Genomic DNA, 27729 nt, shown 5'->3' with positions numbered 1-27729 from the left:
CACGCTTATAATGACTTTTAGCTGTCATTCAACACTGGCAAACACTGACAGAAACACTGTAGTTTGTATATATTCAATGAACTCCATAATATTAAAACGTCATTACATTTAGGTAGCGATGAATAAACTAAAGGAATGCAGGGGTAAGGAAATGAAGGAAGGAAAGGAAGAAATTAAGGAAAAAAGCAAAATACATGGCTTAACATGTGACAAAAAACCAATATAGCAATTTAGGAATTCCCTAAATCTTCCTTGCAGGGCGAAGCGCTTTCGAACTTCACTTCCTATTTTAGTGTACGTTTCAGAAGCAAACACTGTAACCTGATAGCCTTCATCATTTAATTGTGTTTGAATTGACGGCCACATTTGCCTTGGTGATTTATGCCTCCCCTGCACATGTTTCCGGCTCTTTCATCTCCTTCACACTGCGAGCAACTGGCCTGGGTGTAAAAAATCTATGAGCCATGAGGTTTTCCTCAGAATGTAGATATTACATTTGAACCAAATCATTATTCTTCATTTCAGAAAGGAAATGTATGGGACAGATTTTAGTTGCACTTGTTAAGCCTGTTTTACCAGCAGGAACTGTTCACAGTGAGTACTTTACTTACAGGCGCACATTCGTTTCACGATTTAGATTTTTCTGGAAGTAAGACCCTATGTGAGGTATAAAATAAACATGCAATATAAAAATACAAACGAGGACTATGTATGATATGGTCGTATATCGCCATCTCAATGTTCTGTTGACATTTAAAAAGCATTCAGTCTTAGAGTATAATATTCGATGTATTACCATTGTTGAGCATGGGTGGGTCATGACTCACTAGAGCTGAAGTACATATGCATATATGGTCTATATAATGGCTTTTATTTTATTTTTATAATGGCTTTTATACATGTGTATTTATTTTAACAAAATGTATTTAATCAAAACTATGATTCAAGGGGTTGGGTGTGTGCACTAAGATAAACTCACTTTGAAGACGCTTAGTGACTATTAGGAGAGTAGTTTACTGTATCATAATTATTACATGCAATCTGTGAGGCAGTAAACGTTGTTTTTCTAATTTCAATTTTGCTCTACTTTGATGAGAAATTCAAATTTGTCTTTTGCATTGAAGTAATGTGTGAATGAGCAATTATTAATACAGCTGCTCTAGATAACTTGTATTATTGGCTCATGTTTATTTTACTGCCTCAGTATATACATATGTACATACCATGAGAGTGAAAATAAATGTGTCCCAATAATAAAAACAAACATATATACTTGAAGGGGTGATTCAAAAGCGAAAGCGGAAATGTGGAACTCGTCCTCCAGTTGGATCTATAGATTTTTAGATCACATAAGTGCATCTAAATCCTATAACAAGGTTTAAAATGCAAAAAGGTAATTTCATTAATTTGTTTTGTGCTGTAAATGTTTGCCCCTTATAGTTTTTCAAAAGAGGTTTATGTAAGAAAGGACCAGTTGTGTGGCTGGGACTAAATCCTGAGTTAAGTATATTATAGCCCATCATCAATCACTGCACAAAAGTATTTGTTAATAGGCAACTCCATCTTGTGCTTTAATGGTTTCCTTAAAGAAGGCACACAGAGACCTGAGTAGAGAGGAGGACATGCCATTCTCTTGCACCTTCATTCTTTTTCTTTCCTGGAGTATCAGATAGGCTCCTCTTCTAAATGGAGGAGCAACCAAATGTAGAACATCTTAACTATGGGAATTAAGGCACTAATTACTTACCACCAGTAGCGGCCCTTTGTGGGAGGGCTGCCGGGCGCTGACGTGGGGCAGGGGAGGGGCAGGGTGAGGGGTAGTAAACTATGGATTACTGCCGATTCGAGATAAGTAAACATAAATAAATAAAACACATTTTGTTGCATGCGCTGCATCACCAAATGCATTGCAGCACGCGCAACAAAATTCGTTTTATTTATTCATATGTTTACTTACCTCTAATCGGCCGTAATCCATAGTTTACTACCCCCAATCATGCCCCTCCCAACCGCACGTTAGCGCCTGGCAGCACTCCCACCACGGGCCGCTATTGCTTACCACTAACCTTATCCTTCCCCTGTTGTCTCTCTTCTTTGTCTCAGTTCTTATTTCCTAAGGTGTTTCTGCACCATGTAGACAAGAAGCTCTGATTACCCTTTCCTAATAAATAACAAAGCTTGCCTATTGGGATGAAATGGTCCTTGCATTATGTGAGCATACTGTCCTGCCTGGAGTTAAAAAGGAACACCCCTCAGGTGTTTTTCACTAATTGTCTTTTGCCAAAGTGGACATGACAAATATGCATGCCTGTATGTTGAGGGCCAATGTATCTTGGAATGCAAAACAGAGTGAGGCTTTGTAGCTTGGGGGGTTGGGCACACCATGTGCACCATCCTTAATTGAGTGTGACTACTGTCAGCTTGCCAGGGTGTAGCGAACTGACACTGATGGCCTTTTCATGTAACTGGAGCAGAGAAAAGCATACCCTGGACTTTCCGGCAAGTCAGCATCTCTTATTTAATAAAATAAACTCATAATTAAGTTCAAGCATAATGAAATAAATAAAATATATCCTATATGAAAATAATTGAAATATCAGTGATTTTTACACAGAAATGTTCAACTCTAATTATGGCCTACTACCACGATTTTAAAAAGTACCTACGTGCAAACTATTCCTAAAAATCTCTAAAATAAAATTGTTTCTAGGATTATAAGATCCTAATAATGTTAGGCACTTATACTGTAAGTTTCATTCAAATAGCATATTGCAGAATCTTTTGCACCACTTTCTATAGTGCTAATGCACATTACAATAAAGTCAATGGAAATGCTAAGTTTCATCATAAATTTTCATAACGACTTATAAGGTAATCAATGAATAAACAAGTTAAATTCATTATTTTATTAATCCTGCTATTTTTACTTATTCAAGCACACTTTTACGGTGCTGGTTTTTCAACTTTTCTTAATGTCAGAGTTGTTTTCTATACGTTTTCAAAGTGCACATTAGCGTTTTCATTGTCAAATTCGGGTTGCGTGTCATGTAAAGAATGATCAGCTTTTACGCTCCATCAGTGTCTTTGATGGCAATGGATAAAGCAGAAACTATTTTGGCTATCCTCTGTGGGGATGGTGTACAAAATAGATGATGAAGGCAGTTTTTCAGTTGAGTAAGGAAATTTGCTGGGCTCGTTCAATGCACTTTTGAAGCCATTGTAAGAAGCAATGCCAGATCCTGGTCTGACCATGGCTGCTCTGTGAAATGGCAAAAACAACTGAAATGAGACAAGTTTGCTGGGTGAAAAGGCTGCAATGTTGTATTCTTCTTGTGCATCATCAATTGATGCATGCTCACGTTTCTTTACTATTGATGAAAGGCATTGATGTAAATGTCCTTAGGTTGCTCCTTTACCTCAGAATAACAGTGGTGTTTCAGGATGATTGCCTGTGATGGTATTTATTTCTTGCTGACCACCATCTAAATCATAAATCAATAGATAAATAAATATAACTACTTTTCACTGTCAAAAACACATTTTTTTATGGTCACATACACCTTTCTTGCTGAGCTAGAACAGGTCTTGCAGTCACATTAGAAAAGACAGTCTCATCTTTATGCACGCTCTGGTAAACAGACAGAATTTCCCCAAAAATGTCTTTGAATAGCAACCCAAAGAAAAGGCAAACTCTTGCTCTCTTCTATTAAGTCAACTATGGGAGGATTCTGAACTTGGTTGGATCTGGAAGCAGTGTGTTCTGGGTAGGTAAGAGTCTGGTCCTCAAGCTCCAGTTTTCAAACCTCTGCCAAAGAATTTGCTGAACAAAAAAAGATCATTTGTTTGAATTGAATTCATCTGTTATATTCAATGACTTTTCAAAGTATTTCCATTGGTATTTTGTTTCTGTTTGAGTTGTTTGCCTACTTTAATTTTGCATGAAGCTCTGATACACCATTGCAGTCCCCATCCAGTTGAATTTTATTTGAGAACTGAAAGAAGGTGTACCAAAATGATTTTCTTTTTCTGTTTTTAATTTATCCTATATTTCTTTGTGAGGGATTGGGTTGTTTCTTAATGGGGGATGTGAGCCCTACTCAAACAACAGCCACAGTCCTTGTCAGGGTGAACCACAAACAGTCCCTAAATTAGTCTGTGCTTAGCCCTCAGGCAGTTTGATACAAAAGCAGTCAGGCTTAACTTAAAGGCAATGTTTAAAGTAGTTATGCAGAACACAAACAGTAATAACGTGAAAAGACAACACAATTAAAATCCCGCACCAATTTAGTGAAATAGAGTAAAATGTAAAAAAATATTTAACCTCAAAATGACAAAGATCCAATCAATAGAATGGGAGATATGCAATTATAAGGTTTTAAAGTAAATATAGTTCCTAAAAGCACCAACTGGGGTTTTCTGGTCATGCCGGACCAGGGTAAAATCACAAGTTCATGCTGATTACAATGGAGTGTGGTTAGTGCTACTGAGGGTTGTATCTTATGTCCTTGATGTGGAGTGTTTCTTCGCACTCCGTCGGATCCAATGCAAGGCTGTAATTGCAAGATCCTGTATTTTGTTGTGCCACGCTGCATCGGTTCTGATGAGGAGCTGTGAGGACTGCAATGCGAAGTCCTGTTTTGAGTTGCGTTGCACTGTGTTGGTTCTGATGAGCTGCAAGGGCTTTGAGGTGCTGCATGTTGGGTCTTGCTTTGCACTGCGTCGAGTTGCGTCATGATGCGTCGGTTCTGAGGGAACACACAGTTGGGGCAGGGGAGTACACTGATGCCAGCCAAGGGTCCTGGACCTGGGGGCACCTTTTGAGAATTAGGACTCGCTCCAGCAGAGGCCAGCAGCAGGGCACAGGCAGGTCCAGCTGAGTCTGGGCAGCTGGACAGATGCATTACAAGTCTCTTGAGCTTGATATGTCCATGTATGTCCATGTATCTCACAGCAGAAGGCCAGTTTGCTATGTTGGAGTCAATCTGGTGGTCCTGGTTTCGAGGAGCATGTCTAATCTTTCTTCGTCATGCAGCAGGGCAGCAGGACAGCAGGGCAGCATGGCAGTCCTTCCAGAAGAAGGGCCACAGAACAATACTTCTTCTGAGTTTCCCACAGGTCCAGAAGAGATAAGGAGCGTGGGTCTAAGGGTCCTCCTTTTATACCTGGTGCTAGTTTTGAAATGGGAGATTCATCTGGAACCCCCATAGCCCCAACTCCCCCCAAAGAGTTGTTTGGAATTTCCTTCCTCACTACCCTGGTCCCAGTCTGTCTAAAGTCACAATAGACTAGTGTGAAGTTATTTGTGTGTGAGCTGAGGTAGTGTCTTTGAAGTGCAAGAGTGACAGGTTACAGTTCTGCCCCCTCATCAAGTCAGGATAGTCCATCCTCCAACACCCAGGCCCTCTATTATGGTACTGCCTGGGAGGAATACAGAAAGACCAACTGCCAACTACAGCTAGTCATATGACCCACGAAACAGGCTGCAGACACCAACTGGTTAGAACAAGAACAATGTAAATTAAAATCCAACTTTGCCGTTAAAAACGTTTTACATTACAATTCCTCAGACACTAAACATGAACTAACTACTCACTCCCAAACAAATGTTATAGCTTATTACATGTAATAAGGTAACCCAATGTTATCCTATGGGAGAGGTGGGCCTCACAACAGTGAAAAATGAATTTGGGAGTTTTTTCCTACCAGTACATGTAAATGTAAGAGTGCAAGTCCAACCTTTTAAATGTACTGCAACCTGCCCTCTGGGCTGTTTATGACCTGCCCTATAGATGACTTATATGTATTAAAAAAGAAGGTTAGGCCTGCCAAAATGTTAATTTTACCAGGTCAAAATGGCAATTTAACAATGCACACACAGGCTGCAATGGCAGGCCGCCTGGAACATGTTTTAAGAGGGCTACATAAGTGGGTGACACAATAAAGAGCCGCAGGTCCACCAGTAGCAGTTCATTTACAGACCCTGGGTACCTGGAGTACTGCTTTAGTAGGGCACTATAAGTAAATGAAAAGTGCCAAATGGGTGTAAGCTAATTTTAACATGTGTAAGGGAGATAGCACAAACGTTGTAACACAGGTTAGCCATTGTAAAGAACACCTAAAGCCAACAAAAAAATAAAATAATCAAAACAGGAGGGGTGAAGGTAAAAGGTTTGGGACGGCCCTGCAGAGAGGACCAGGTCCAATATTCTTCCTTTTATTTTGTAAACTGCTGTGTCCTGGACCTGCCCCCTCAGTGTGAGGTATCTTTGCTGTTTTCTATAAAGCTGTGTTGTTTGGGTGTACTTTTTTAATGCATTAATGGTTTTGATTGTAATAATAACAGGTGCTTTTAATTGGTATGTTCACAATTTTTTGTCAACAGGAGAGTTTTGAGGAATATTAGAAGGATGTGACCCTTTTGTTGGGAGCTTCTGACAGCCCTAAGGGCAAATTATATTACCTGACACATCTAACAAGTTGTAACAAGCATAGCTTCAAAAAAGAAACCTATTTGCACTATTGCCCCCATGTAGAAGAGATGAAACATGAATTGTGATCTATTCAGAGAAACATCTTGGGTATTACACGAAATGTTTCTCCAAAAATAGGAAATCTATACCAGGTTGGTCTGTGGTTCTTGTTAGTGCTGTTGAATATTTCAAGAAGTTGTCACTCAGACAGACCATAGCCATGTTTCCGAATTTGAGTTCATCGCCAGGGATGCTTAGCTACTCTACTAGCGATGAACACACCATTCTAAATAGCTGAAAACGTCTAGAACTGATTTTGGATCTGCTGTGTGTATGGGACCAGAATATCATACCCATAATACTGTCTGGCAGAAATATTGTGCTCTAAATGTGGAATACAAAAATATTACCTGAATTGGGTTAATAAAAAACCTACATCCAATGGGTCGATATTTTTTTAAAGGATATTTAGGACCCAGTATTTCTGTCAGACAATATCTCTGCTAACAATGTTCTGACACACTGCCTCTGCTGTGTGAAATTGTAATAACTATCCAACAGAAGGCATCTGACAGACCTTAAGTTCTCAAAAACACTATAATGAACTGTAACTAAGAAGTAGAATGTTTGGGCACTTAAAGGGCAAACATGTAGTTTAAGTGCCCTGCAAAAATGCGAGTGGTTAATGAAAAGAGGGTTGTTTATTGGAACTTGAACAGCAGCAAGATGATGAACAAAACATCTGCCTTTGTGAGTCATCTGAGGCATGGGACGAGCAATAAGGCATGGGCAGCAGAGCAATTCTGCTTGTAGGAGTGTAAAAGCAAAGTTTGCTACAAAGATGCATAGGACTTTTTGAAGGCATTGCTCGATGTCTAGAGGTTTTTAAGATAATTCGTGTCTTGACAAGATGTGAACATGTGGTCAGATACACAGAGGCCAGGTAGAGGCCCCAGAATTCCTCTTACCTCTCTTTACATCTACCCATTCCTAAAATTACCCTTACCTCCCTTTAACACTACCTTCTCCCTTCCAGATTAGTGGTCAATGTGTTGTGGCTTTAATCAAGTAAGATTAGCAAGGACAATGTTGGGGACCAGGTATCAGTAGGTGTGAAATTGAGTTGCATTCTTATGTGGGAATCAAAAACAATTAGAGAGGCAAACTCCAGCCAAAGAGCTGAGAAGGAGCAGGATTGGTCTGGATTATGGGATTTTAGTTAATGGACAAGATACATTGATAGAGTAGTGGTTCGCATGGCCCAACAGCTGTACGATCCTGGCACAGATGAATACAGACAGGCTTCCCTTTTGTGTGCCTTCTGCATGCTGCTAACACACCTGCTATGCACGGCTGCTATTCAGCGGTCTGTGGGAGCAATTCAATAGATGAAGGCAGCATCGGAAAAGTGGTCTTTCAAACTTTGCACGTAGCCTACAATACCCGCAGTGCATGCTGGCGGCAGGGCAAAACTAGCTCTGCCCAGAAGCAGGGGCCCCTTTCTGAAGCTTGAAAGCTTGCCCCAAAATGGGTATTTGGACCCTACAACTTCACAGATATGTCAATCTGACAGAAGACTCACTGTATTTGGAAAGCTCATGTTGGAAGGATTTTTAAATACTGTGATTTGCTGTGTCTGAATTATATTTTTTATTTTACACATTTGACGGTTCATATATAGTTGTAATTGCGTTAGTTGCTAATGCTAGCAGTAGCTGTGGTCCGTGCAGGTAAGAGCGGCGGTGCGGCGGGATGTCCGTGTGTGGTAGGTCGATTTCAACGGACGATGACGAGGGAAAATGAATTATTTATTTAGTTTACCCTCCTTGTCCATCAAATAGCATTTCCTCTGGAGGATGAAAGGGTGGGGGGTTTTTTTAACAGTGAGGGCTGCTTTTGTTACTGGGGGTCGGTTTTGCAGCGGTGTTGCAATATCGGCCCCCGTAACAAAAGCAGCAGTGCACACTTGCGCACTTACTCCTCAGTCCCCCAGGGGGCTGGTACGACACAATTGCCAGGGCTTCTTTGGGTTACCAGTCCGGCCCTGGGTATGAGAAGTACCAGCTGCATGTTGCAGTTATAAAATGCAAAATGCATAGCAAAGGTTCCTTCTTTGCCATAGGCACAGTTAAATGTGTTCTCAGCTATTTTAATGTATCTGAAATCCGTATCTCATATCTCAGGTAGCTACTGTGAGCTGTGATTTGCCACGTTGCTGTGATTGGCATTATTAATGGCTAGCTTGGAAGTTTGGTGTTCCCATTGTAATACTCAGCAAACCACCGCCTGTGCATTAGCCTGTTCTGGCCTCCTATTCCATCTGCTTTCTGCTCGTTCCCTACCCCCACAACACAAACTAAATGCAACCAATAACAATACAAATGCTGCCAAAACCATCAAAAGGCATGCAACCAAAAAGAAGTCAGCCAAACATAAAAGCACACCAAATCAAAATACGTTTAACATTGATGCCCGCAGCTTTCCAAAGCAAGATGTCTCCAGGCCCACAGCAGGGCATCAAAGAAAACAAAAACCGAGACAGGATTATTTTGCTCTTGTGGGAGAAGAACAAAACCATACTTGTCCAAAACACTGAATGTAAAAAACAATTGACGTATGTGAAAGGGACAGCAGTATCATTAAAGAAATGTCGAAATGTTTTATCTATGGAATTAAGAAATGCTTGGAGGTTAATGGCACTTGCTCCATATATTACACAAAACTATCCAGTCTCTCTCTTACAGAAAAAAAAACCCTGCCATTTCTTGTCTTCCTTTCTTTGATACATGCAAGCATTTTTCTCTTTATTTGATTTTAGCCTAGCGAGGTTGTGGTGGTGCTTTTCAGTTGTCTTGCTAAAATACTCCTGTGAAGCAAATGTACCTTCAGCATATGTGCTTTATTATTACTTCAAGTTTTTGCAGTAATGTATTATGCAGTATGACTTACCCATTTTCTGCTTTCAAATAACTCAGTAATATTCGTCAAGGAATAACAATAATCAAGGTCTCTGTGGCAGGAGTCCCCTTGCAATATTTTAATATCTTTCCATTTGGCGCAATTACTTTTTTAAGCCTCCATTTCACCTAAACTGGTCCAGCTAAGAAACGCAACGTCAGTAGTATCAGGATGTGTTTCTATCTGGACATAATGGAGCCTGGTGAACAGGCCCATGAGCTCAGAGGAGCTCTTAAGGTGGGTTAAGGGAAAACCACATGATAAGGTGGTTTATAACCCTAGAACCCACCCAGTGTGGTGTTTGAAACACAAAAAGCAAAGCCATGACTGCATAGGGCCTGATTCACAAACTGCATTTTTGTAGTAACATACACGTTTGAATGTGTTTACTACTTGTCGGCATTCACAAACAGCTCTTTTATGGTAACTTACACGTTTGTAGTAAGTCACTACCTCCTTTTTTTCTATGGGCGGGTGTTACAGTGTCAGTGGGTGGCTATGTGTAGTGCTGGACTTACTACAAAAGTGTAAGTCACTACAAAAGTGCAGTTTGTGAATACAGAAAAGAAGGAAATTACTCAAAAGTGTACATTTACTAAAAAATGTACATTATCTTTGTGAACCAAGCCCATAGATTGTGGTATGTAAACTAATGATGATACATACATATCTTATTCAACAGTCAAAATCTAGTGATAGCTAAAATGTGTGAGGTTGATCATATACACGTTATTTGGAGCACAATGAAATGCCCTAAGGTGCATATCTATCTTTCGTTATCCTTTATTTAATCAGTATTTTAATTTCTAGTATTATTGCCACATTAGTATATGCTATGTATGCAGATTAAATACTTGAAATAAAATAACAATAACAGCAGGCTCGTTGTCCTTTGGTGGGCACCCCCTTGCCTCCATGAGGTGGTTGATGGTCACGTGTGCAGTGCGTAGCGAGCCCTGTGCAGTGCACTCACGCGCCCACACGTGTTTAAAATCAAAGAAGTTTACTGTCAAGAGAGCATCGTTTTGCCGACAGGCTGTGGTTTACCGTGACCTTTGAACCCCATGTCAGTTTTCTTTTGTTGCAGGCATTGCGTAAATTGAGCTGTGAATACAAGATGGAAAACATAACTCGGATGGTGGTTTGCGACCTTGGAAACCCCATGGTGGCTGGAACTAATGTAAGAGAGGCCCAGGAGGACTTGCTGATTTTTATCTAATTGAATTTTAAGGGCAGCTAATGGAGAACTGGCCGATTCACAGCATATATCCGTTTGACTACAGTAAAGCAAGGTCTCTGTGTACAGGAAACTGTTAGTCTAATGAGATTCAGCTATGAACCATATGCACATTTACTGATTACATAGTTTTAGTAAATGGAAGATATTTTCTTTTTGAAAATACACCCATTAAGCGTACAGTATAACTCTCCTGGAAAAAAACAGCTCTGTAGATAAGAAACCCTCTTCTATGCATGCTTGCTTAGAACATATTTTTGTTGCATGGTTTAATGAATACAGTTGTTTGCACATATGTTTTTAATTGTAAAATTCAGGCTGTAGAGTGATTTTAAAGCTTCATAGCGTGATTTTCAATTTTCACGTACTTGACTTTTGAGTGAATATTTTCATGGAGGTCAAACCTACCATAATACTACAAGTACCTATTGTCTGACCCATGGCTTGTAACTTGAGTTTTTTTCTTTCCAGGCAAACAATGCTTTTTTAAATGAGTTTTCGTTAGTAAGAAAAATCTGTCTGTACAGAGTGTGTCATTGATCATGTATTCTACAGTGAGTTTTTTTATTTCTACATGAAAACTGAAATATTGATCGATTTGTACTTCACTGTATTAATGAATTTGCTCGGCACTACGTGACATCGTCTCATTTCTGATTCTTATGCAGTATTTTAGACAGTTCTATTTATAATTTTTTTTTGTATGTGATGGAAGTCTTTACTGTTTTTACTAGATGCACAATTAATTAAGCCACAAACAATAAACAAATTGGATAGTAATTCTGCAGTTCTGCAAATAATTGCAGACTTCTTGAGAAAAGCTCATTTTTTGTCAGAGTAAAGCATTAGGTTAATCGCAGCAAATTAGTCCTTTGCTTGAGATTTACTACTGCTTCCAATACTTTAATATTCCCCGCCGATTTCCTGTCGTTGGTCTTTCACAGCCTGTTTCCAAATTTTAGTCATGTATCGGAGATTATTATATTTTATGCTTTAAATGTCTTTTTACCTATTTGCAAGTAAATTACTTGATGGTCTCTCAATTGTCCTTAGCTTTCTGTCGGACTGCGATTTGTTGTACAGCATTTGGAAAATGCAGATTTCAGCATCAAATTTGATCTGCAAATGAGAAGGTTAGTTTGTCTCTTTGAAATTGTAAGATTTATGATACATTTTACTGACATAACATGTTTTACAAAGATTTCCAAAGTTACTTAAATAAGATATACTCATACTTTAGTTTATTTAAGTGGAATTGTTTTACTTCATTTTATTTTAGTGGAATTTTCTTTAAAAAATTCTGCCTATTATGATGCAGTCACCTCAGGGTGATATGGTATATAAAAATAACATTTGCTAGCAAAATTTGCTAGCAGGTTGTATTTAGTGTCCACAAGTAAATCTTAAAAATGTTCAGACCTCACATGGAAGGGAGTTGTCAGCTAGTCTTTCCAAAACCAGACCAGGCTTTCTCTAAAAGCAATGTGGTTAACTTGTCAGGTAGACAGGACAGATGAACATCTACACTGTGTTAATATTTTTTTAATCGAAGTCTAGCCTTTATTGATATCGTGTACAGTAAAACGATGTGTATTTTTATTTCCAACACATGAGGCTTTATTTTAATAATGGCAGAACAATACAGTTTAGCAGAAACTAGGTTTAGTGTCAGCGTTACGGTACTGCCCATTACACAAGGTCATTGGTGAGATGTAGGGTGTCCCACCACAGGGTGAACCTTCACTAGTGGATGTAGCATGAGAGCTGTGGAAGTGGCAGGGCCTATTATCATGAGGTAGACGCTCATTCAATAAGTTCTCCCTTCTGCCACCTTCAGAGCTGTAATGGTTTTTGGTACAAACAGTACCAGAAGTGATTGCCTACCGCCGTCCAAAATGAAACCAATACTCTGCAAGTCTCATCTGCAGCGAACATCATTGTATCCCCCAAGGACCTACCAAGATGTGGTATTATTCTTGAGACCCCTTTCGTAAGCATAAAATTGCTACAGATCAGTGCTTAATTTGTAAAAGAAAAAGTGCTGAGTCCCAAAGCATTGCTCAGAAACCAGCAGTAGGCATTATCAGCGGTGGTCGGTAGTACCTGCTGGGTGGTGACGTGGGGAGGGGGAGGGGCAGGGTGGGGGGTAGTAGCAAGGGGGGAGGGAGCTGTCTTCCCTGGGCAACATGAGGTTTTGGGGTGGCACCCCTGCTCTTACCTGCAGCCATCACATCAAACACAGGGGGTGCCAGCACACCTCCATGCCGCTCCTACCTGCGGCTGTCTCAAGGGATTGCCAGCAACCCCCGCTCTTACCTGCAGCTGTCGTGGGGTAGCCAACACAGGTTGTGCAACAGGCAGCCAAAGGTCTAGCTACACCACTGTGCCTTTGATACTGCCATATGGGTTTTATTTTTGACAGATATATCAACTTTGACATCAATAGTAAACTATCTTTTGTCACTGTAGTCAGAATCAGGAAGTTAGATTCAGATATTTTCTAAAGATTTTTAATGTAACCCTTAAGTAGGACCTAGGATAAGGTGGTACATTCAGATGTCAAAAACACTATGTACCAGTATCAGATTTGGAATCCAGAGACATAATTTGCTGATCATGATTGATCACTGACCTGTGAGCACATGATTGATCACGATTGGATGAAACACTATAATATATGCTATATTTGCTATTTTGTAATAGCACTCACAATTTACAGATAGCTTCTATCTAACAAGAGTGAAAGTGTTCTTTCACAAATGGTAGGAGAAGACCTTCTTTTCTTTTCTGGAAATACCAAGTATCTGCAAAGTTCCATCCTTTACATTTGGGGGAAGGCTGAATAGACCCTCCAGACTCCTAGACCTCCGATCCCATAGGCTGTCAGTAGCTAAGTGTTATTTCATTTCTATGCTCTCCTGTTGGTTGGAATCTGAGCCTGGAGTTCATGTTGAGCGACCTGACTTGCATGATGGACAAAGCCAGGGAAAGGGAGTACAGGTTGCACCTCCCTCATTCAAAATAGAGCACAGGAACCTTGAGTTTGGTTGAGCGGAACACCACTTATTTACATTGGTGCTCCCTCTCCTTCAAACTTTACGGCTGATACACACCACCCTCTGCACCCCATTTTGGCATTCTGATAACACCCTTTGCTGAATCCCCCTGTACTGTTGAATGTAAAAGCTGTAGTATTTCTGTCTAAGATGCTTCGCAAATAAACAAGCAAAAATATTAGTGAAACAAACTTTCGGAGACAGTGCAACTCAATGCCACATTGCTTGGTGGATGATGGGCTTAATAATTCTCATGGAATTTTTCTTTCTATCGCACCCAAAAACCTGTCTAAGTTTGACACCTCATGCAAAGATGGATTCACAAAAACTGGTGGTGCTTTTTGCTGTTTAGGCGAGGGAATGTAATACATCAAGAATGTGTCATGAACTTCGATTCGATTCATGAACTCAAAATCTCAAATCGACATATATGTCACAAAAGCACTGAATCATGATGCATTAAATTATTTTCCTCATAGATACTGAATACACAGAAAACAATCATTTTTTGTTTTGTTTCAATACAGCAGTGTTTGTATTTAAATATTTTAGTACGGACTCAAAATACAAGCCATAGCTAATGGCTTTGCCAGTGCTTGTTAGAAGCAGCAATCGGCCAGTTGTTAATTTCTGCCAAAAACATTTTTGTGTTTGTTATCAGTTCAGTGAGAAATGGCATCAACAACATTGTCCTGCTTTGTTCTATAAATAATAATAAGAAAAAAGATTTGAGAGTTAAAAAAACACAGAAGATAAGTAAGCAGGAAATGTGAGGGAGTCAAGGGAGGAAACAGACAGAAGCGGAAGGAGACTGAAGGAGGCCATTGAGAAAAAACACGCTTAACCTTTCTGTCATCTTTCACAGAAGAAAAGCAGAATGCATTTACCCTAACAGTGTACACAGCATTTTGCTTAGGGCCAATAATGACTGTTATAAGTCTTCTGCACCATTATTCCAATAGTTGTCGTTTTATTTTTCTCTTTTTAATTTAGAAAGTTCTACCCCGAGTGGGTATAATGTTCTAACAGCCTTATATCCCTTCTTCCGGGCTATACCAGTTGTTAGAGGCCTCCTTTCTCGATACAGGTCTGAGGCGCAGTTAAATGTTTACAATGTCCCTAACATGAAATTAGTTACAATATCAGCTAGTTGCAGTTTGGAATTGATGATCCTCTTTGTAAAATATGCAAAGCCATTTTGGACATGTTTGGCTGAATTGTTCAGGAGTGTTGCTTTCAGGAAATTCCCTTTCCTCTGGATGGGCCTGTCACACTTGTACTTTATTGGGTACCAGATGTGTGCAGTCATTCTAGTAGGTAAACCATACAAGGCTTTGAGGGTGAGTAATATTATTATTTGTAATGTCGGTTAATAGCTTTTGGCGCAGTGGTTACTTGCAGGGAAGAAGGGTGTTTGCCATTATAGTTACCCTTTCAATAAAGTATACCTGGGGCCTATTATTTAAAAGGATCTGTGGTTGCAACAAATATATGAACCCACTAATTGGACCCCCAGAGCATCCTAGCATTACAGAAAAGGCCACTGACACTTGTGAGCCCCCTACAGTAAAATGAATAAAACCAGCATACACTACGAGCTAGTGTGATTATGAGGGGGTGTTTAATCATTTTCATAGGGCATGGCCCATGCAAATAAAGGAATCCTTTGCCTCAGAGGGCATCTTTTGGGAGGGAGGTATGGGAGTCCTAGGGATGCCCAGGCATCCCCATGCAGCTAGGTATAATCAATCACTGCAACCACCTACAAGAGGATCTCTGCTCCCTTTAAATGTGAGGCCAGGTCTGCCAAGTCACTGCCAAGCAGCCCGGCAGCTTCCCACAGCTGGTCAGCCTTTCTCAAATGCACTGATCCCAGTGCAGGAACTGCGCAGGTGTGAGTTTCTTGTAATCGGATGAGGTGTCGCAGTCTGTGTATGGTGCATCCAGTTAAAGGTGTGCTGAGGAGCAGGGTGGAACATTGCACCTTATTTGTAACAGTTAAAGGCTAATTCGCCATACTTAATGTGTTATGTATCTAATTATGACACATGATTCCAAGAGCCCCTGTCACAGAATCAGCCTATATAACTCCTTCACATTGAGGATTAATGAGGAGGCAAATGATACTTTGTATGTATGAATGTATGGCTGAATATATGCATGCATTGGTATTTCTATAACGCAGACCTAGTTAGGAAGCAACAGAGCACTAAACAAAAGCAGCAGCCAAAGGAACATTGGCATTAATTACAAGAGAACCGGAAGAGTTTTCAGTTTCTTTCTGAATTACAGGAGGGTTGGAGCCAGTCTGATGTTAGTGGGAATATTATTTCAGATTATTGGTGCAAAGATGGAGAAGGCATGCCTTCTGTTTTTCGCTTGCAAATTTGTGTCTCCAGTCTGAAATGATCCTTGCTTCTGGTGTGGCACTGTCTGATTGAGGCAATCAGTTTCTTGGCCAGGTATGTCTGGTTTGTCATTTCTGATAGGTGATGAAATTGGTCTTGAAGATGATGCGGGTCAAAGTGTAGCTTGTTCAGCTTTGGGGTGATATATGATTGAACTTATTCAGACTATGTTGAACTTAGTAGAGCATTGTTTCTATACAAGTGGGAGAAGACTAGGTATTTTGCTTTATTATAAATCAAAACTGCTTTTGAAAGGAAAGAGGTTCACTTTTTTCAGGAAGGAGTGGTGGAACCTTTTGTAATTGTTTTTCTTGTTATTTGTTCTCTCAGTATATGGCCTTCTTCAAGGGTGTTGTAAAGGGATTTTGCATTGCATGACAACTGTTTGCTGCCACTAGGTTCATGTGAGAGCGACAGGCTTGTACCTGTGGTAGTTTAGTCTTGTTGGCATGATGTATTAAATCAGTCTTCATGGGTTGAGTTTCAGGTAGGTAGAGTTTAGTGTTGCACCAGCAGTGCAAATCAATGCTAAATCAAACAAAGAAGCGCCAACATTTTCTATAAATATTCATTTTTCACATTCACTGCACCTTCATAACATGTGTTGTGTGTAATACGACAATTTTCATAATATGGCCTGCTGTGCACTGGGTTGTAAAATAACCATTAGATAACAATCTGATTGTGCTGCTGTTGTGTGATTTTTAGAATTGCTCCACACATTTCTTAAAGCAGCAGTGATGTAGCAAATGTACCATGTATTCTAATGCAAGGAAGGAAAATTGGGTGCTCGCTCCTTTTTAGCTTGTAATAGTCAGCAAGAAATGGGCTGCTCTGGAACCTTCACACCATAGAGTCACTGCACCAGCTGCACTAATGTTAGATCTCTGGTCAGAGATCTGTCTCAACTTGTTTCCCATGTTGCCATTGAGTCACAAAGGGCCTATGCTTAAATTCTGTAAATCTATGAATTTAGTAGATTTTTGAGCTGTCGCCTCTTATTTATTACCAAATAGGAACAGCTGCATGATAAAATGTTTTTTCAATATTTTGCTTGTAAACATCCAGTTTTTACTGCATTAAAAACGTTGTGCTTCTGACATACTGAGAATCAATTAGTCTTATGCCAGATTGTTGTTAAAAGTCTGTCTTATTCATTATGCACATGTATAATCCAGTATTTTCCGTAGTTTCTAGATCTGCATATCACGGTCACCTCAACTAGTGCTGGTCTATAGTGTTTTCCACAGTTGTGTATCATGCTCCGTATTTTATTTTTGGAAGAATATTTGTGTAGTTCTAAATCTGGTGATCTATGTGAGTATGCTTGCCAAAAAGGAGTAAAGGTCACTTTATGTTTGCTTTACTATCAAGCTTGGTTTTTGTAGAAATGGCTGTTCCATAAAGGCATTAATTTGTACAGATGGTGTTATCTACATAACGTATTAATAATCAGTACAAAAAACTAGGCTGCCCATAATTCAGAATGCTGGTAGCAGATTCTTCTTTTCCAAACAGAAGTGACACATTTCTGTTAAAGTATGACTTTTGCACATTTGTCCATTCGCCTGATGCTCGCCAGATGTGATAGCGGGTAAACAAAACTTTTTGTTCTCTTACATTGTATTCAAGATGTGATAAATTGCAGAAACGTGGGAATACTTCCTGTCAGTGAACTATGTCGAAATGCATTTCATTGACAATAGCAAACACAACTTTTTAGTCCGAAACCCCAGCCTCTGTAATTCAAATATTGACCCGTGGGCACATTTTGAAAATTTTGTGTAAGTAAATGCAGAACACGGTTCGGTTGTTTTTGCTCGATGCGACAGAAGTCATTTTAGATCCTACGGAGAGCGGCGTTAACCTTCTTGGATTACCGCCACGCTCCACCACTTCAGAAATGCAGGGCTGCACCGTATTTATGTTTATGTGTATGGCATTTATAAAGAGCATGGATGCCCAAGGGTTTCACAGCTCTACCGAGAGCATGCAGAGGGTAGAAGTAGGGAATCATGGGAACAACCAAGTTTTAAGTTTTTTCCTGAAACTCCATTCGTCTTTAGCCAGTCTGAGTTCCATGGTCATTGAGTTCCAGAGCTTTGGGACCAGGTGTGAGAAGGATCTCCCACCCCATCTCGATCTTTTTATCCTTGATATGTTCATAAGGAAGTCAGAGAAGGACCTGAGGGACCTATTGGGGACATATGGGGAGACAAATGTGTTTAGCACGGCTGGACCTCTGCCATGCATGGCTTTGTGGGAAAGGCAGAGTGCTTTGAACATAACCCTATATTGAATAGATAGCCAATGCCGTTTTTTCAGAGAGGATCTCAATGACTCCTGTCTGGGGATCTTCAGGAGCATCCTGGCCGCGGCATTTTGGACAACCTGTAACCTATTGACCACGTACTTTACAACAATATGGTACAGCCCTGCGTTTCCCCCTGCGCTTGTGCTAAACTTGGCAGCCTAGTGACAATGCAGGCATACAAAGTTCTCCCTTCCTGAACACATAAACAATCAATGGCAATGTACTGTTTCTATGTGTGCTACACAATGCAGCACACATGGAGACAGCAAAAACGAGGACAAAATAAAGCATTTCTCCTCGTTTCACCTGTATACGACCAGGTTTCCCCTGGTCTTAATTTTGGTGCTGCCTACTATTTACGCCACCGTTGTAAATTGATGATGCAACTCTTTGACGAAATGGGAATCGGGTCATGTTAAGAAACCCAAAGGTGGTGGATGAAGGGGGAATGTGTACAATGGGAGTAACCTGAGCTGATTGACTTGAAGGGGGCAAAAAACATAGTATCAAATAGTGGTAGTGAACTGTTAGTGGAAATACAAAATGTAATCGCAACAGAAATGAAGGGTGTGGCCAAGTCAAAGTCAGGCAAGTGTAAATTCAATGAGATGTCCATTTTGTCAGCCAGAAAACGCCTTGTCTAAAAAGAAGGGACTGGAAAAGAAAGTGAAGGTGGACATAGCCAGAAAGAAAAAGTAAATTTTGTGACAAAGTTCGGCAGATCCAATAGAAGAGTCTACAGTTCATCCTATCCCCAGAATTGACAACATGGAAATAGCAGTGCAAGATTAATAAAAGAGAATGGCCCACAGGACGGAAATTCTGTTGAACACAGTTAGACAGAATCAGATCGAGGTCTAGCTGTCTGAGTGGGGGCCAAAGGAGCAGCAATACTCAAATTAAACTAGATATATTGAAAAACATCATCAAATCAAGGCATGACATAACATAACATGTGTATATCACCCAAGTGTATCAAGCCGCTGAAAAACAGATGATTATTGTTACCCAACTCAACGGTACTCATTTTATTGACCTCAGATGGATGGAAGGCTGAGTGGACCCACCTGGATTTGAACCTGTGACCATGAGGTTGAACAAAGGCCCTTACAAGGGACACATTAGTCCACTGAGCCACCAGACCCAGCACGCAGAAAAAAAGCCCATAGTAGATTAAGTTTTCATGTTACAGAGCTAGGAAACAAAGAGAAAATCCTGATAGCAACTAAAGCTAAACAAGAGTTGAAATATGAAGATTTTTATTTTTTGATACTCCCAGAATGATCATCAGTGACCTTAAAGATAATGATTAACTATGACCAGTATGAAGAAATGTTTTTTGACTCTTAACAATAAAGCCAAGATTGCTATAGCTGGTGAAACTGTGAAAAGAGGCAGAATATATCTTGTGGTACTCTGACAGGCAGGAAAGTTAAATGCAATGTGGGAACCGGGCATCTGGAGGCTTAGTGCAATTTTCATTATGCCATCCATATAATTTCTGTAGCGTTGTTGCTTGAGTAGCATTGACATCATTGAAACTGCATTCCATAAAATTACTCTGTGAGAAATATGTAAAGGAGAGAACGATCTTGATCTGCCCAGGTAAAATATATTATTGTACGTTAATGCGTTAATGCTACATGTCAATGTGGTATGAACAATTGTTGCCACATGCACAAAATTGGAGTGGAATCACATAGTATCAGCTGAGAACAGATGTTTGTTTCTTTACCAAAGCATCGGTCCTTACCCTGTGGTCTGGGAATCCCGGGTGGTCTGCAAAGTATACTCAGGGTGTCTGTGACTGCTTAGGAATGAAATAATATTAGCAGATTAATGAAGTGTATATAAATAAAGAAGCAACATTTTAAACTTGTCCGTAGATGTGAAGGATTTTGAAATTGGAGGTTAAAAATTAAGCTAGTATCCACAGATTGATTCATGGGAGCAGTGCAAGAGCATCAAACAGAATGTAGTATGGAGAATCAGTGGCCTCAATTGAATTTAAAAAAGCTCCAACCTTCCCATTGAAATTAAAACGGTGATATTTTATTCGTTTTTGTAAATTAAATAAAATATGTAATAATTTGTGTATTTGTTTGATGAATGCTTGTTTCTGCATTTTTGTGTATTGTTTTGCAGTTCATATAATTGAAAATGTTTAGGCTGAAGTCCCCTGCTTCCAGTTTTGACTTTATGTGGCTCCCTGTATTCCAAAATGTATTTAGTGGGGACACCGAGCTCCATTAAGGATTAAGTGGGGGTCGACAGAAAAACAAGGTTTAGAGCCACTAGTGTATTTGATTCACAGATTTTCCGAGGCTAGTGATTTGTTCCTCTAACGTTCATGCATGTTTTCTCTTGTTTTCCATTTTATTCTGTTCATTTATTTCATATTTTGAGAAGTTGTAACTTTTGCAATATGTTCTTTACTCTACTTGTACCCTGTGCTGATGTAATGTATTTCAACTTTTTATAGCTCCAATAAGGATAACCCAAACAGTAATTTTGTGAGCTTGCAAGTTAACATCAGTGCTGCTGCTAAAGTGGAGATAAGAGGGTGAGTAGTTTGTTGAAGAAATGCCTATTTTTCATGTTTGTTTGTGTAAAGTATTAAATGGTGTTTCGTGGCAAATTCACATGACTCTCCAGTTTTGCCACTGGAGTAGACATTGCAGACCCCTTCTTATGTGTCACACGTTTATTTTAATCACATACATCTAGAGCTAGTCACCTACCAAATGGAACAAGCCACTGTTGATAAAAAAAGAAAAAAGACTTACTTAATCCTTCAATACTCATTCACACTAACTCCACCCCAGAATTAACATCAGCCAAATTACAAATAGAGAAAAAACGAAAACGTAAATAATATAACATTACCAAGTGATTTTACTCAAATGAAAATAAATAGCAAATATCTCATGACTTTAAATGTCCTAAAATATCAAGACTCAACTTTCAAAGAAGAGGTACTACCATGGCGGTTGTTTGCTAGAATCTCACCTGCATTCCACAGACATCCTAGTGACTGCACTACAGAAAATCAACTGTAAAACACTGACTACACCATGAAATATCACCTCTAAAACACTGACAACCTAGTGACTACACCAAGAAATATCACCTCTTAAACACTGACACCCTAGTGACTACACCATGGTGACTCCAGTTAGAGAAAGAGGCTCTTCAAACCTATATACCATGAATTGGATTTGACCAAAGGTAGCTCAAATATATCTTTTCATGAATGTGCATATCTTCTCCAAAATGGATGTTATACATAACTATTAGTAAATACCCATGTGGCAAAATAAGGAAATGAAACAAATAACACTCAACACAACACACTGAATGTAAGCTTTAGCTTTTTCAACCTAATGACCGCGTCCAGTGGGGACTGATAACCAGAGCTGGACTTGTTGACTGATTGAATAATACAATCTAGTTGAAGTACGTGAACTGACATCACATATCTACTCAAAAATCTCTGAATTTGATTAAGAGAAGTTATTTAAGTTTGGTTTATAAATGAGACTAGTACACAAGAACATTACTCCACTACAGTCGAAAATACATTGTGTGCTTATCATAAACATCTGTGTCTAATACAAATATTAAAATTACTGAAGACTTACATCTGTCCCAGCAAATATAGTGCCTGATGCACTGTACCCAAGTTAAGTATTTTCCACAATAAGCCATGTGCTATGATAAACAAAACCGATTTTAAATATCATGTCATTATAAACCATCAGAACTCCTATGTAAGCAAAGAAAATACCATCAGACCTGCTTTCTGCTGTTATAGGTGAAGGTGCATTTAACATATACTTGGATGCTGCTCAATAATATCACATCCTAGGTTAGCTTATTTCTGTTCCGTGTTGTGCTCAGTGTTTCCATTGGACTGCTCAGGTAAGTCAGTAACCTACTCAATTATGCAAGTGTGCTCCGTAAATATGTCAGTCAGTCAAAATACTTTATTTCGATAAATCAATATCATAAAAAGACAATAGCACAATACAAATATTCACACCAAAAAATACATAATTAATTAATTAATTAATGAATACAGAGTAAAATCATGATTCATTTACATAGTCTATATATTTACAAATGAGGTATAAAAATATATTCTATTATAAATACATGTTAAAATAGGTTAAAATACCATAAAAAGAGGTCAGTTAAATCAGTCGTCATAATCACATACAGATTACAGTGACACAAAACAATTTCATAAGGTAGGCATTTCCTCTGGTATAGACATTATATAATTACATCAATTACACAGCCATGATGGAAGAATTGTCAATCATGTTCCTCTTCTTTATCCTAACAGCCCCCACTAGAAAATTTGCAACATGGAACATAATCCTTGGGGTCTGCAATAACTGTAAAAACAGGAGAGCTGGCTTGACTTGAATAAATCCTGCCTCTTTTAAAATAGGAATCAGGTATTTTGTTCTTACTTCCGTGTAGTGTCCAGAGAACATCAAGAAATGCAAGGTGTTCTGGGTCGAGAAATTATCACAAGTACACAGCGTCGCATTGTCTGGGGTACTCCAAGTTGGAAAATGTCCGAGGTTCAAATGGATCAAATTAAAGCGAAAACGGGTTAAAAGAAAACGGTGATAGGGTTTGTTCACAGTCGTTAAATACAGTTCTGGGCCTGCTTTGGGGGCTCATAATAATGCTAGCCCTCACCGTTGGTTTCTCTAATTCCATTTGTTCCCTCTCCAGACTTAGCAGTTCTCCCATCATACCTTTAATCAGAGCAATATCCCTAGTTGTTATAGAGGCCGGGGAAAAGAAGAGCTCTGGTCTCCCTAACTTTACAAGACTGTCTTTGATATAGGCTAGCCACGGAATTTTATTGACTCTATCTAGCTGCAAACAGTCTTTTAGTATGCTATGGTTGAGGGGGATTTCTTGGTTCAGCCAAGTCTTTAACCATGTTAAAACAGGAGCCACTTTAATCAAGTCTGTAATATATCCTACTCCTAATTCAGTGTGGATTGTATTTGTTGGAGTGGACTGTGGAATTGAGAGAACAGCTCTTAAAAATGTATTCTCAGTGATCTGGATACCATCAGGGGAACAGTATCCCCAAATTGCACTCCCATAGGTGGCCACAGCAAGACATTTCGCTTTATATATTTTTATCAATGTTGCTATTGGCCTGGCTCCCAATTTTTTCGCGAAACCCTGTAGTGCAGAGGCTGATCTTGCGAGGGAAATATTTCTATTTTTTAACTGGGGGCCCCAAGTACCTCTCTCGTCAAATGTAATCCCCAGGTATGGAAAGGTGGCTACTCTACATAGCTCTTGCTTGCCACATATAAACGTTTTTAAAAACTTATTTTTATTTCCCTTGCTCATTATCATAATTTGAGACTTCCTTACATTTATTTTTAAGTCCAAAGAACCCATGAAGTCTTCAAAAGCATCCAGAAGGCGTTGGAGTCCAACACCAGTCCGTGAAAGCAAAACGGCGTCATCCGCGTATAGAAGAACTGGAATTCCAAGTTCACCCACACGAGGGACGTCAAGAGTTGCCTCCTTTAGGGCTGGTTCTAGGGCGTTTATATAGATGGTAAATAGGAGGGGTGCCAATATGCACCCCTGCCTGACCCCCCTTTCAGATTTAAAATGACTCGTACATCGACCCTCCGAGGTAGCTCTAACTGACGCTATAAGATCAGTATGCAAGTCCGCTAAAAGATTAACAAGTGCCCTATCTAGGCCCATCTTTATTAAAATTTGCCACAATTTTGAGCGATTTACAAGGTCAAAAGCAGACGAGAGGTCCATGAACCCCAGGTACATGGACCCCTCCTTGGCCCTGGTGTATTTATCTACCAATAAGTGCAGATTAAGACCTTGATCTATCGTACTCCTTTTTGGTCTAAAACCATACTGAACATTTGATAGGACCCCTTTCTCATTTAACCCATCATTCAGTTTGGATAAAATAACCCGACCCAATATTTTCACTGAAGAATCAATCAGTGAAATCGGTCTATAGCAGGAGGGGTCTTGCCTGTTACCTTTTTTAAAAACCGGTATGATAATAGATTTTTTCCAGGAGGCCGGGATATTGTCCTGTTTGAGAACGTTAAAAACATTACATAAAACTTTAGACCAAAATTTCGGGGCACATTTGAAGACATCTCCTGGTACCCCATCAGGGCCCGTTGCCTCAACTCTATTGCCCTTTCCACTTCTATTGCCTCAAAATTGATGGCAAAAACCTCTGCATTTTGTGATTCCCCCACCTCTACTTCAGGGGTAACAATAGGGACATCTGCACTACTAATTCCAGCATAGCTCTGTTCAAAGTGATTGATCCAGCCCTCGTCTGGGATATTCGCATCAAGGGGATTATTCTCGTCCTCGGAAAAAAGTGGCTGATTTATGATTTTCCAAAATAAGCCACTGTTTTTTAATGTTCCAGGGTCGAGAAGTTGGTCCCATGCTGTATCTTTCAAATCCCTTTTTCTTTCATAGCTAGCTTTTTTATATGCAGTCCTTGCTTTAGTTATATCAACACGATTTTAGGCATGGCTTTCAGTGCTTTAAGTAACTCCCCATGCGCCTTCGTGCATCTTTTGTCGAACCATCTTTTTCCCAAGAGTGGCTTCTGCCTAGAACCAATCTGTAAACTATGGTTTATTTCAAAGCAGATGTTGTCAAACGCCAATATAACCTCTTTATTCTCTAATCGATTCGCTAAGCATACTGCAACTTCATCCTCTACTTTAGACAAAACCTCTGGAAGAAATGTGTCAGGGATTATTTTTGTCCATTTTAACCTACGCTTTTGATCTTTAACGGCAACATTAAGTCCCCCTCTGTTTGTCACCGTTATTAATGAAAGTAGGTCTGTGTGCCTCACTTCAAGTAAAACAGGATTATGATCACTAAACACTGATACCTCTGTATAATAAGTTATGACATTTTTCAACAAAAAAGAAGACATAAAAATATAATCTATAATGGTGCCATCATCATTTCCTTTAAAGGTAGGGGACCTACTTGTACCTTTCCCACAGCCTGTCTCATATAGATTCCATCTCGCAAGAAAGATTTCAAGTAACTCTCCTCGCCTAGTGTGTTCCATGTGGGTTGGTAAGGAGAGGGGAGGACCTTCATCATCCTGACTCATACATGGCTGGGTGCAAGGGTGAATATTAAAGTCCCCTAATAATATTAATTCAAAAGTATTTCCATTTGCGCTATAGACTGACAGAAATGTATCCAGTACTTCCAAATTGTGACTGGTACATTCATTTGGGTTAGGATTATAAAAATTAACAAAAAGAATCTTGGCCTTATCCTGAGTGGAAAGTTCAACAATCAAACAATTTTCACATCCCGAAAAACACTCCACTAGTTTACCTTTTACGTCCAGTTTGAAAAGGGTTAATAATCCTCCCTTAGCTCTTCCTGCAACACTACCAATTGCATGATTACAAAAGTGGCTGTAGCCATCCAAAGAAAAACTATTAAATTGATCCCATGTCCCTTGTAGGGCAATGATGTCAAAAGATTTCAATGTATTTAACCAATCAGCATTTCCAATTTTATTCTTAATACCCGCAACATTCCATGTAGCAATTTTTAATGACGGTACCGGTGATTGGTCAGTGCTCCCCTTGGTAATAGGCAGTCAATCGTTTTCCTCTAAAGAAGATAATGCTGTGTAACGATTGTATAACGGTAAAGAATAATCAAATTGCCTATTTGCTAACTGGTAACAGTACCTATCCCCAGTGTTTTGACATTGTTGGACATTTGAAACATTTGAAACATTTGGAACACGACCTGCCACCTCCCCTCTGTGCCCATTTACTGGATACCTATGTTGGAGCGGTGTTGGACATTTCGTATTATCCAAATGATTATAGAAAAAAGCCAAGGGGTCTAGCACATACAGAGTTTTCCTCAATTGGTAAAGATGCTGCTCTGAGGAGAACTGTTGCCACATGTTGGGGATGCTTAAAATTTACAATGATACAATCTCCTTTTGATCCCTTTCTTCTGTTGCCAATCCAACTGACTCTGCGAGTAGATATTATATCATTATAAAATGCAAAAGGAAACCCACAGTTCCTCTTTAACCATGCAAGTGTTTTGTTTTTTAAGGCTGCATGGGTTTCTAGCCTAGAGTCAGTCAGACAAGAGTCAACCTCAGGAACGTTTGTTAGTACCACTGTGTAAGGAACACACTCCGGTGGCAGGTTTACTGGGTTATTCCTCCTAGGCCTACTTCTCCCCCCCATTTCTCCCCCAGCCACAGACTTCTGGCTAGCAGTATGTAGTGTAGCTGGCTGTACCGATGGTTGTACTAATGGTTGTACTATATGTGTTCCCCCCGAAGGTAGAGTAGAGGGTGGAATTTTCTGTGAACTGGAGGCCCGAGGGTTCTGTACAGTGACCGCTAACCCTGTATCCCTGGTACTAGTAGATGTACCAACTGTACCAACAGGAGCAGGTTCGGTAGCCCCGGCTATAGTATTTCCAGTAAAAATAAAGGGGCCAGGGGGTGGGCTCGTAGATGTATGAGGCCGAGCCATATGAGAATCTAAAAGGCCCCCTAGTCTAGAGACCTCTTGGACGACCTGCTCTAATTTAGTCACCAGTGTTCTAACCATTGCTTCTAGTTTCGACTCAAAAATGGATGCCAGAAGCTCTATCTGGTCAGGATGTAAAATATTTTCCTCTGCGTTATTTGTGGGTTTTAAAATACTTCCACCGCTGTGTGATGTAATAGGAGAAGTACCAGCCTTTTTTGACTTCCGGCCCACCGCCCTTTTAACAGGGACCTTCCTACATGCCCGCACCATTCTCCGGACCGGCGAGTGGGCAGGTGATTGTACTGGGGAGGGTGTTGGGCTCAGACTAAGAATAGAATCAGTTGTAATTACCCGTTCATCTGGTGTCATCGAGATGGATACATCACTGGTGGCATTGACGTTAGGGTTATTCACACTAATATCTGGGTGAGGCAATGGGGAAGTGGGCGAGCTCAACCCTATCTCTTCTGGGCTTGTCCTGTTTAATGATAATCGCCTTTCTTTATTTATTTTATTAACTACCTTAACAAGATAGTTATCTATTGTCCTTGTCTCATTAACGGCTGCCGGTTTAGCTACTCTGGACTTTGACATGTTAGGACCAGAGATACTAAACACAAGTAAAGATGACCAGCAGTGTCTGTGCTGAGGGGAATGAAAGTTCTATATAGTATTTAAGGCAAAGAAGCAAACTTCAATTA

At 39.7% G+C, this 27729-nt stretch overlaps 1 protein-coding gene across 1 annotated transcript in view; it reads left to right on the top strand.

The window, feature by feature from the left end:
• Positions 1–27729, top strand: part of ITGA8 (integrin subunit alpha 8) — a 713969-nt gene that overhangs the window by 539708 nt on the left and 146532 nt on the right. Inside the window, exons 21-23 of the mRNA XM_078663606.1 lie at positions 10516–10608; positions 11719–11798; positions 20926–21006. Coding sequence (XP_078519732.1) covers positions 10516–10608; positions 11719–11798; positions 20926–21006 — 254 coding nt within the window. The remainder of the gene's footprint in view (positions 1–10515; positions 10609–11718; positions 11799–20925; positions 21007–27729) is intronic.

The sequence above is a fragment of the Lissotriton helveticus genome, chromosome 10 (genome assembly GCF_964261635.1).
Source record: "Lissotriton helveticus chromosome 10, aLisHel1.1, whole genome shotgun sequence".
In the NCBI taxonomy this organism is placed as follows: Eukaryota; Metazoa; Chordata; class Amphibia; order Caudata; family Salamandridae; genus Lissotriton; species Lissotriton helveticus.
Note: the sequence above shows the minus strand (reverse complement) of the source record. Positions and strands in the feature narration are given on the sequence as shown.